At 37.2% G+C, this 10,856-nt stretch overlaps 1 protein-coding gene across 3 annotated transcripts; it reads right to left on the minus strand.

Moving 5' to 3' along the window:
• Nucleotides 1-1,605: 1,605 nt before the first annotated feature.
• Nucleotides 1,606-10,628, minus strand: LOC126602424 (regulator of nonsense transcripts UPF3-like). 3 transcript variants are annotated; one of them, XM_050269285.1, is made up of 12 exons: nt 10,206-10,628; nt 9,353-9,459; nt 8,912-9,007; nt 8,688-8,786; nt 8,477-8,556; nt 8,195-8,308; nt 7,111-7,255; nt 6,345-6,415; nt 4,469-4,916; nt 3,514-3,623; nt 3,348-3,408; nt 1,606-2,307 (listed from the first exon to the last, which is right to left on the minus strand). In XM_050269285.1, the coding sequence occupies exons 1-11, from the start codon at nt 10,346-10,348 to the stop codon at nt 3,370-3,372; spliced, it is 1,452 nt and encodes a 483-aa protein (XP_050125242.1). In that variant the 5' UTR covers nt 10,349-10,628; the 3' UTR covers nt 1,606-2,307; nt 3,348-3,369. The 3 variants fall into 3 exon arrangements, with proteins under 3 accessions (XP_050125242.1, XP_050125241.1, XP_050125240.1); XM_050269284.1 differs by having other exon boundaries at nt 1,606-2,194; nt 7,111-7,273; XM_050269283.1 differs by having other exon boundaries at nt 7,111-7,273.
• Nucleotides 10,629-10,856: the final 228 nt, after the last annotated feature.

Below are 10,856 nucleotides of genomic sequence, written 5' to 3' on the forward strand. Positions count from 1 at the left end.
GCAATAGTATGAACCTTATACTTCCAGCTGTGATTTAAATAAACCCGATACTGTAAGCATCTTTTAGCAATAAAGCCAGTAATTATTTCAAGCGAAGAAACTGAAGGAATTGAAGCTACCAAACAATCACAACAGCATGCAGTCCTTAATTTGACACAGCACAAGAAGAGTGTTGATATCACAGACAGTTTAGACCCAGCTTTTTCTGTATGTGCGGCTGAGGCCTGTGCTTCACTGACTGCGGTCCACCTCCTCCTCCTCCTCCTCCTCCTCCTCCTACCATGGTAGATGTTTTATTCTGTTGTGCCGCCGTAATTGGCAGCTGCTGCTGGTGAGACAAGACACTTCCATTGTCAATAGTTGTGGTAATAATATCATGGATGATTGTCCTTGATCTGCTCATCCTTTCTCTGAGCATGCTCTTCCGAGCGAAGTATTTCTGTGCGTGGCTTGCAACTTGGGCTGGAGCGAGTCTTGGAAATCACAGAGTTTCTTGATATGCTTTCCCAATCCCCCTCTCCAAACTTTTTAAGTGAAGAACATGGTACAAAATTTTATTTGAAAATAGAACTGAAGAGACACTAAAAAAACCAAACCGACGACAATTAAGACTTTCTCCGAAAAAAAAAAAATACTTTCTCCGAAATGATTCATTTGTGAACTATGTTGCATGCAAAAAGATTCATATTGCCACGTGTATTTTGAATCCGACTTGACTTAATTCTACACTTTTATCATTTTTTTTCTCGTGAAAGAGAAACTTACCTACATCCGGAATGTAGGTTTTGTTGAGGAAGCAATAAATAATAAAAATCTTACTAGGGTAGGAATGGCTTTATTTTTTTTGTCGAACTCGACATGTTTAGGCTAGGGTTTCTTGGTGACGCTGGAGAATGTGAAAAATGATGAGGAGTCATTTGTATTCCCTTCTAAGGCTGCGACGTAGGGTTTGTTAATTTCTGCAGCTTCACAGTCCCAATTGGCTTTGATCGTTATAGAGATGTATTCCGTGTATGTATTTAGTCGTACCGGATGTACGTAGTTCAGTTTGCATACTTCTCTAAGCCTGGATGATACGAGTCTGTTTGAAAGTGAAGTCCTCGCCAAAAATGCTTATGATAAATGATTTCAATGTTTAATAGAAGCGTTTTACCATATCCACAAGGCTTCTGAGCATAAGTGCTTTTTGAAAAAGCAATTCTGAACATGAATGTTTCTACTGTCTAGTGTTTTTACTGTTTCATATATATAGCTCCGCTAGCTCCAAAACCAAATAGCTACCACATGGATATATAGGACTTGAAATATACAATTCCAATCATCAACGTTGCATTCCAACTCTGTGTCATCACGCATGCCCTAAAGCTTCCTCGGCCCGGTGGTCGGGCTTCACCGGGCACTTGCCTTGGCAAGAATGGACCACTGGAGGCCATTTTTTGAGTTTTTTTCCCCAACGGTACAAAAGGAGAGATGGCAACACAAACTACATTCCAGTAATTAAAGCACAAACTACTGAAACCTGTATTCGATATAACAGCAGATATATATATATATATATATATATAGAGAGAGAGAGAGAGAGAGAGAGAGAGAGAGAGAGAGAGAGAACACAAACTATGTTCTGGCAATTAAACACTACCACGACCTGTATACAATCTCACTCAGAGCGATGTCTCATCCGTTAAAACAAGGTGACACACCGACAAAACATAGACTCAATCAATCAGTCACTCGCCCGGCCATCAACTGCAAAAGGGTATCGGCGAAAACCCCAGGGCCTTTACACAATACTAACTGGTTCCAGATGCTAGACTGCTCGCAACAAGGCAATAGCATACAAGAAATAATGAAACCATGAAGCCGTATATAGTGCGCCGCTTCTATATTTACAGTTTTACTAATGGATGACAACCATCTATAACATAAATACCTAAATATCCCGATAACCAGTGAAGAGCGACAATGACTGTCAGCAACTCTTCTGGGAGGAACCCATTGGTGGGGCACCGTGATGAAAACTGTGTTATATACTCTGATGACTTTTATTATTCTTCCTTTCCCCTCCTATTTCCATATCGTCAACACCAAACTTGGCAGTTTCTTCAAAACACATTATCTTTATATACCGGCTTCTGTATGGCTTTCCAAAAAGGAACATCTTTGCCGCCGAAGCTTTTTGTTTACACCTGGTAATCTGTCCGGCAAAAACAGACAGCTTCAGGGTGCTGCTATACGCTCACTATGAAGGTTCTCTTTTTCTTGTTTTTTGGTAATTCGCTCTCAAGGTTCAAGTAGCCACACATGACACTACAAAGTCACAAACAGAAACCAATTTAACTCATTTATAAGACAAATCCCCATTTAAGCCTCTTATCAGAAGCGTCGATTTCCTCTGTTCTCTATTTCTTGCAATATATACTAATCATGCTTACATGGATTTCTTAACTACCCATCATACATGTAACACAATATCTATATGTTATTTTCAATGCTGGTAGATAAAGCATGGATTCAACAATACTGCAGGAGGGAGAAGCGTCTGGAAAGAGAGCTTCAAAATGAAATGCTAGGCTTTGATAGCAAACTAATGCAGTTGTGCACACGGTAGTTCTAGAAAATGGTAGAATAGCTAGCAGTTTCCATAGTCAATAAAAAAATAGCATCTTCGGCAGTGCTGACAATAGTGATTGTCACAACATACAAATGCAAGTGAGAGACTCCGGGAATCTCAAATGAAAGCCATAAGAACAGAACAAGAAACTTCATATAGTGCATTAGGGTACCCCAATTCATAATAGAAGACAAATGATCTCATTTCAATTTAACTGTCCTGCTATGATTTACCACTCTTGATGGCTCGTACCATTGGTGTCCAAAAGAGTCATTATTACATACAAGAAATTTAATTTCTCAAAAATAGTTCATTAGACAGTTAATTCCCTACTTGCCGGTCACTAAACAATTAGAAGACTCAGAGCAATACCTAATTAATTTTTTTTTTTATCAAAAGCAATACCTAATTAATTAAAAAGATTAAAAAAAGAGCCATCCGTATTGCAAATGAATAACGTGTTAGTTTTGATCTGTCTCGTGGTGTTTTACCTTTTACCTTATACTTTCACCGCTCTACCTTTTAGAGGTCTATAATGCATATATTCCTACCACCTAAGTTAGTTTCTCTCTTATCATTAACAGGTATCACTCTTTTTCAATCGACTTGTATGGGCTTTTAGTGACTCCTATCAATTATCCATAGCACAAAACAGAATGAAAGCAGGATAATTTAGTTGATGATCAGAATAATTCAGATGATGTGGATATAAAACCGATCCAAAATAAGTGCTTACCAGTTTAAGAAAAAATAAATCCCTAGGAACCAGAACTCGACTTCTGAATCCACACTTGTTTCTGCAGACACATCAAGGTAAAAGTTTAAAAGCCTATTACAGAATGAGTAAAAGACAAGATAGTGAACACAAGTAAAGCAGCATGCTAAAAACAGACTTCATGCACCTCGTGGGAGCCATAGCCTTTCTTCGAATGTTTTCCTTCACCTGCAACTGGTGAGCCATCAAGTTCCTTACCATGTTTTGCTCCACGGCGACCATGATGTTTATGAGAGCCTGCATTAAGTATTAGTATTTGTTATTACTACATTAAGAAAAATGCACCAAGCTCCTGCCTAGCTAAAGATGCATAGATCGCGCAAATGCAGAGGTGCTTTAATGTGCAAAACATTTGCTAGTCATACAGAAACATCATTTAAAGTCATAAGAACCCAAATTTTGGTCCTGGAATAATAATGGCATAAAACTGCCATTGCCTGTGTTTGGTCAAAATTTCAATAGCACCACGAAAATTTAGGCTTGAGAATATCACCTACATACAAAACCTAATGTAACATATATATCACATGCGTTGTACCCTATTACCTAAACCTCCCCCACATTATCCTGTGTTGAAGTATTACAAGTGGAAATTTGACACAATCCAATCAGTCACTAGTCAGTAGTCACTACAACAGTTTATGAGTAAGCATGTAAGCTGCACAGCCTGCGCCATATTTAGAAAGTGGGGCGCCCTTATGAACCTATATTTAACTAGTTTTTTATAGTCGAAATAGTAGATAATCGATCAAATAAACAGCATTTGAAGTTTCACAAAAAATTGTTCCTCTTCAATTTTACCAACATAGAGACGTTTGAATTTTTGTCCATAATTGTGTTTTTGGAACTTCCGCAGATATCTAATAGCTGGGTTTTAAATTCCCACTTGTAGTATTTAATATAAGAACTCTACACAGGAATTTTTTTTATCATGAAAAATTATGCCTGATAAGCTCTTCAACATTTCAACAATAGCATTTTCTTACCTATGTCCATATTATCTTCAATTATTCATGGAAAGGAATAAAAACATTGATGCACTGTAACCCAAAAACAAAGTTTTCTTTGAATAGGAGTCGCACCTTCTGAAGAATCTAAAAGTGAGTGATCCGGTTGAAAAGCAGATGAGAAAGACTCATCGCTTGCAGATGATCCATCTAAACGATTAAGAGGCGTCCATACACCACGATCAGGTCTGTCCTTATTTTTTGTCCGTTTCTCCTGCTTCTCACTATAAATATCATGCAAGTCATTCCCAACTATCTTATGATCTGGAGTCCCATTTATATCCTTTAAAATCAATTGCACATGTTGCGATCGAGGAAATCGTTTGTCCCTATCTGAACTCGAACTCTGGATTTGCTGCCCCGAGTGAATCCCAGAAGACTGACTTTGACGTGCCTCCTTGTTTAGAAGTATGCCTTTTATAATCCTTCCATTATCATGACAACGCGGGTTCTGTTTCAGTGCAATTGAACCACCCATGTTTTTAGAATATGAACTCTGCTGCTGAGACATGTTTGGCGGCACCTGCACAAGGAGTGATAGACATGAGCAGAAGTCAAAGAGACCATATCTCTAAGTGTGCATCTTCAACCAATCTTAATACGCAAACAAAAAGTTGCACTTCGTGATTTATTTGATGACCATTTTTCAGAAGCTAAATGTTTATTTTAAATAACATAATGCTTAAAATACGCAAATTAATACATAGTTGCATCTATGTTTTTTCCACAGAAACATGCGCGCAATAAACAATATAAGAGTATGTACATGCATGTCTTTATCACTACAGTATATGCACCTATAGCCACTATCACAACTGAATCTAGCATTAAATTATATCATGCTGTACAAAAAGTGCAACAAGTTAACTAGTATGTAAGTTTTAACTGGCATCATTTGGCATATTAATAGAACTACATCATAACATCTCCAGCTTTGTGGAAGTTTCGTCAAGTTCCTTGAGTTCGAACTTTGATTTTAGGAGAAATCTGAATGAGATGGAGATAGAAGAGGCGGCCAGCTTATTACAGAAAGTGGAAGTGGTTCGCTTGTCTCCATCAAAAATGGATAACATAAGGTGGAACCTAGAAGTTTCAGGTTTGTTCACATGCAAATCCTATCGTTCATTACTGAGCAACAATGGGATTGGGCACTATTATCCACCCTACTCTCAGATTTGGAAATCAAAAGCTCCTCCAAAGGTTAAAATACTTGTATGGCTTGTGGCCACTGGGAGTCTCAACACTTGCGACAAAATTCAAAGGAGAAACCCTCTGATGTGTTTATCCCCACATTGGTGTAGTTTATGCAAAGCTAAGGAGGAGAGTGTAAATCACATCTTTCTTCATTGCTCCTACTCGATCCAACTGTGGTGGAAACTGTTTCAGGAGGTCAAAGTAAGTTGGGTCATTCCTAAAGGGTGTTTTGAGCTACTAAGCACCAATTTTAAGGCACTTGGAAAAGGGAAAAAATCCAAAGCTTTGTGGGGTTGCCTGGTATCGGCAATTTTTTGGAATATATGGCTGGAACGCAACAAAAGGATTTTTTAAGACTATACTGGAGTGGGGGCAGAAGTACTTTGGGGGAGAGTAAAATATTGGGCATCTTTTTGGGCTTCGGTTACTAAAGAGTTTAATAATTGCTCTCTATCTCAAATACTGTGGGATTTGTTAGCAGCAGTTAAGTGAGCTAGGTCTAGAATTGGCTGCTGTAGCCAAATCCTATTGGGATTTTCCTTTCTAATTTGTTGGTGGACTTCTTATCCACTTCTGTGTATTTCACTATTCTTTAATAAAATTGTTTCTTCTCAAAAAAAAATAAAATAAAATAAAAATAGAACTACATCATAAAACATAAATAAGCCCTCCCGGCCCACCATTGAAAATTAATATATGTAGAGAAAAAGATAGCCAATAGTAAATGAGATCAGGATCAAGCAGGAAGGAGGTTTACATGAGATATCTCCTTCTCTTTCCCTTTCACAAGCAAGACTTTCTTTTTCCCAGCATCCACACCAGAAACTCCTGAAATAGTGGTAAGTACTTAAAGATCAAACTTGAAACCAACTCACTGTCAGAAGAAAAAGGCATACCAGAATTCAGGAAACAACCGCAAGAGAAGGTTTTGGGGGTGGGGACATCAATAAAAGAAAATACCATACAACAATAACAATCCAGTACCAGAAAGGGGAATACGGACAATACTTAAAAAGGGAACGATAGGAGGGAGGAAAAAACCTACAAACTTAAATGTGAAAGGATGCAAGGAAGAAGCTTGCAAATGCAGAACTGTGTCGATTTTCTCCAACTAAAACTTAAAACTATATCAAGCTAACATGAAAATTAATTGAAACAATGAAAACTACCAAAAAAGTTTCTTAGCTATGAAAGCATTTTCTGCAACCAAATCAAGATTATAACCGAACTAAGACCAAAGTTTAACTCAACAAAATTTAAAACCTTAAATTCTGTAAATGACCAAAGGCACAAAGTCCATTCCTAAAACTATAGTTCTGCAACATAATCACAAAATCACAAGAGCCACAAGAATGAAAGGGAAAAGAACTTTGACGTCAAAGTACATTTAAAAGAGCCATCAAAAGTGATAACTCCAATTCGCAGACGAAGAAAACCAGTGAGTCATTGCATGTGAATGAAGGTACTAGGGGCAAACAATGTATAGTTGTCAGCAAATACTCTCAAACAATCAAATGACATACCACTCTCTTCCGACAATTCAGTTCCAACTGCAGATGCCAAAGTGGCAGACTTCTCGGAAGGTTGCTGATCCTCGCGCTTGGGTACCAATATATGTGTTGACTTGTTTTTGTCACCGGTGTTCTTTCTAGCATCCCTCACAACATACTGCAAATCAGACAGGCCCTATTAACAACCATAAACAAAATATTTGACATGCAATCAATTATAAATTACGAGACAAATACGGAACTAGGAACTGCAAAAATTGAAAAACTAAGAAAACACCATAGGCTGGCCAACTACAAGAAAACAGAATAATGCAAAACCCCATGAATAAGATGAAAATGGTCCGGCTGGAAGAGGATAAGCCATGGATTCTACAGTATGATACCTTTTAATACCAGAAGTAATGCAGAGAACCAACAAAGTTATTCAAATTTTGGATATACAACCCATACCCAAAAGTTAAAAAAGCAATTACCCTTACAAGTTTCATCTCTTCTACTTTTTGAACAATGACATATGATAACAATAACATTGATCAAATATAATGACTACAATGTTTCATATATGAGTACTAGCACTATTAAATTCATGTTATTATAGCTTTCAAAGAACATAAATAAAAAAGGGGGTTACCATTGCTAAAAGTATTTGTTCAATTCCTGAGGAACTCCAAAGGTTAAAAGTTGAGAAATATCAACCCCTCAATTCGATTATATGGAAAAGTCTGGCCAATGCAAATGTCGAACTCCTAGTGAACCATTGTTAAACATAAATATCTACCAGCCTTCGTCATATTTGAACATGAAGTCAGAGTTTCACACAAGCAGTGAGAAGAGAGATGATCTATAATTTGAAACTTAGGACCATGTTAACCAGGATTTCCAAGATGATGTGGGGAATGGAAAGGATTCCAAAGAAGGTGGAGGTCGTGAATCACTGGGTGTTCTAGATCAATAGTTCTCAATTCTGATCAATGGGAGGCTAAGAGTGAGATTTACCACTCAAACAGTTATTCAGGAAAAATATAACAGAATATATAGTGATTTCATAAACTGGCTTTCCCCTACGTGAACTTCATATGCATAAAAAAATACGTACCATTGAGGCAGAATTCTTTTTCCTCTCAGAACCTCGTTTGGTCATAGGTAAAGTAGGACTTCGAGAAGATGATACACCAGCTCTTCTGCTTGCTTTACCATTAGACAGTAACCTCTGTCAACAAACAAGAAGTATGCTTAGAAAGTCATCAATCATTATCTAAAATTCAATTTTAACAGCTCCTAACAGCACTAAAATGCAATAATTGAAAATCATATTGAAAATATGAATTTCCACTAATCAATTGTCTCCTAGTCTTCAGTAATATAATCCATAAAATACCCGAGATCCAGCCTTGGCAGCCCTTTTTTGACGAACAAAGTCCATTAATGGTGTAACTATAGGAGCATCCTTTCCAGCACCTTTAAAAAATAAGAAAAATGAACCATTTAAAAGAATGCACTATGAGAATTTCAAGTTTTCGGAATTTTCTTTGTTGTCTAAAAATACAAGCTCCAAGCCTATATTATATTAAGAGATCTGTCTGACTAACCAGATCGTTCTGCTTCTCTTCTCTCCAATTGTAACTCTGCACTTGGAAGATTCTCAGCAGGCTTTGCAATAAATTCAAGAAACTCCAGATACTCGGGATCTAGATGTTCATCAAGTAAATACTTGTACTTACTAACAGGAAAATGATTGTACATATAAGTCCACACGCAACAAAACAAGCTGTCGAATTTTTATTTAAATGAATGTTAAAAGTTAAATTATTACCACTGAATATGGTTCCTTCACGACCATCCTTCTTAGACCAATGTTCTGGAACACGTTGTGATGGAGCATACTCAACAATAACTTTAAATTGACCGCCTGAAAATGGAAAATAAATACGTTTAAATTCCATGTCTCATATAAAAATTGTGAAAGGTTCCCGAGACAAATAGAATATAAACAAAGACAAAAACATGAGAACGGCATGTTAAGTCTTCTAAAAAAATAAAAAATTCAGCGTTTATATTTCTTGAGCTGCAAGTAAAGCACAAGAAAAAACTTCCATACCACCCTGAGTTTGGAGTGCGTCTTAGCAAAAGAAAGAATAAATATAATTTAAAAAACAAACATGCGTATAAGCTGAATAAAGATATATTTCAACAAGACTTCCAGCAAGAGAATTGATGTGTGTGATAAATCCGCAAATGCATGCTCAAACAGTACCCTTCTCATTAACAAACAGATGACCATCAAAGAATTCAGCAAACTCGAATACATCCTCTGGCCTCTTCAAATCAATGTAGGCTCTAGAATATGACTGATTCTTTTGGCTGAAAAATTAATTCAAGAAAAGAAAATTAGATAAGCTTCTATCCTGCAGAACATTCAAAGTTTCAAACACTTGATGCTCAAATGTGGCTAGTCATTATGCTGTTACAATTACAATTTATGCCATGAAAGGAAGTTTCAACATTAGAACAAGGAGCCCAGAATTTATAAAATAAAAGTAGGAAACAAAGCCGCAGAAACAAGCAACAGCCGGAATAAAGGATTCTTGAGATACCACCAATACTGGAAACAGTCCCTTAGACTAAAATATAAATGGAAGAACCTGGAGATGACACAGTAGCTATGAAGAACTATGCAATCCGAACCATGCAAACTGAAATGTGAAAAATCTTAAACAGATAATGGCAACAATAAAATTTCTGACTTTCCAATTTATTACATTCATCAATGACCTTCAATAGCACAAATAGAAGGTCAAAAGACATATTTCAATTGCAATTCCATGTTAATGACGATCACAGGAGCGATCAGAAGAACCCACCCAACATTCCCATCCGATACAAAGTCCACATTCCAAGTAGCATGAACCTATGGTACTCACAAACCATGACTTCATAGCACTAAAGCAAACTCACAAACACATACATTTGCCCCTTTTGATTTCTATGGAATAATTATGCTAACCCATCAACAAAATGACGAAAACAAAGCCAAACCGACACATAAAACAGAAAAAGAAGTTGTATTTCAAGTAGAACCAATAAAAAAATTTACAGAAACCCCTAACCTCCTCTTGCCCGGACGAAAAGCAACCCAACTGTAGCGGCCAGCAAAGAAAACGTCGATTTGTTCCACAAGCGCAGCTTGCGAAATCGAAGGCGGCAAGTGTCGCAGCACCACCTTGGTACGATCCAACTGGCCCTTCATCATCTCCCTTTCCAAAAACTAAAAACCCTAGAAACCAACTAAAAGCTTCGCAGCAGACTCGAGCGGTTTTCGCAAATTGCTTCAAAAATACACGAAAATTTGTCCGTTAAACTACATCTTCTTGGCTTCTGAAGAACCCTAATTCTCAATTGAAACCCCAAATTCACCAATCGCTATGCACGGAAAAGCTACAGACGCAAGAGTGAGTTGGAAACGGTTGCGTTTTGCGCTTTCAGGTCTCCTTCCCCTCTCCTCTGTCCTTCTCTCTGGGTTTTTGAGTGCGAAGAAGTCGTATATGTATGCATAAGTGGGCGTGTTGGCACGTGACATATGGAAGTAATAACGTAGGACGCACCGTTTAGACTCCTAATTTTAGGGGGTGGTTTCGGTATTTACTTTTTTTTTTTTTTTTTGGTGTTTTTGAGGAAACGATATTTTTTATACTAAAAAGATGAAAAAATTAATTTCGGTTTTAAATGGTTCATTTTCTGCAAAATCAAAAACCAAACCA

This window comes from Malus sylvestris, chromosome 15 (genome assembly GCF_916048215.2).
Source record: "Malus sylvestris chromosome 15, drMalSylv7.2, whole genome shotgun sequence".
Lineage (NCBI taxonomy): Eukaryota > Viridiplantae > Streptophyta > Magnoliopsida > Rosales > Rosaceae > Malus > Malus sylvestris.

Excerpts from the sequence above, each read along its gene's own strand:
- LOC126602424 (XM_050269284.1), bottom strand. The coding sequence starts at position 10,348 with ATGATGAAGGGCCAGTTGGATCGTACCAAGGTGGTGCTGCGACACTTG. Across the intron at positions 7,274-8,194 it reads AAAAGAATTCTGCCTCAATG|GGCCTGTCTGATTTGCAGTA; the intron begins GTACGTATTTTT and ends GGTTGTTAATAG. Across the intron at positions 3,624-4,468 it reads ACTTTTAGATTCTTCAGAAG|GCTCTCATAAACATCATGGT; the intron begins GTGCGACTCCTA and ends TACTTAATGCAG.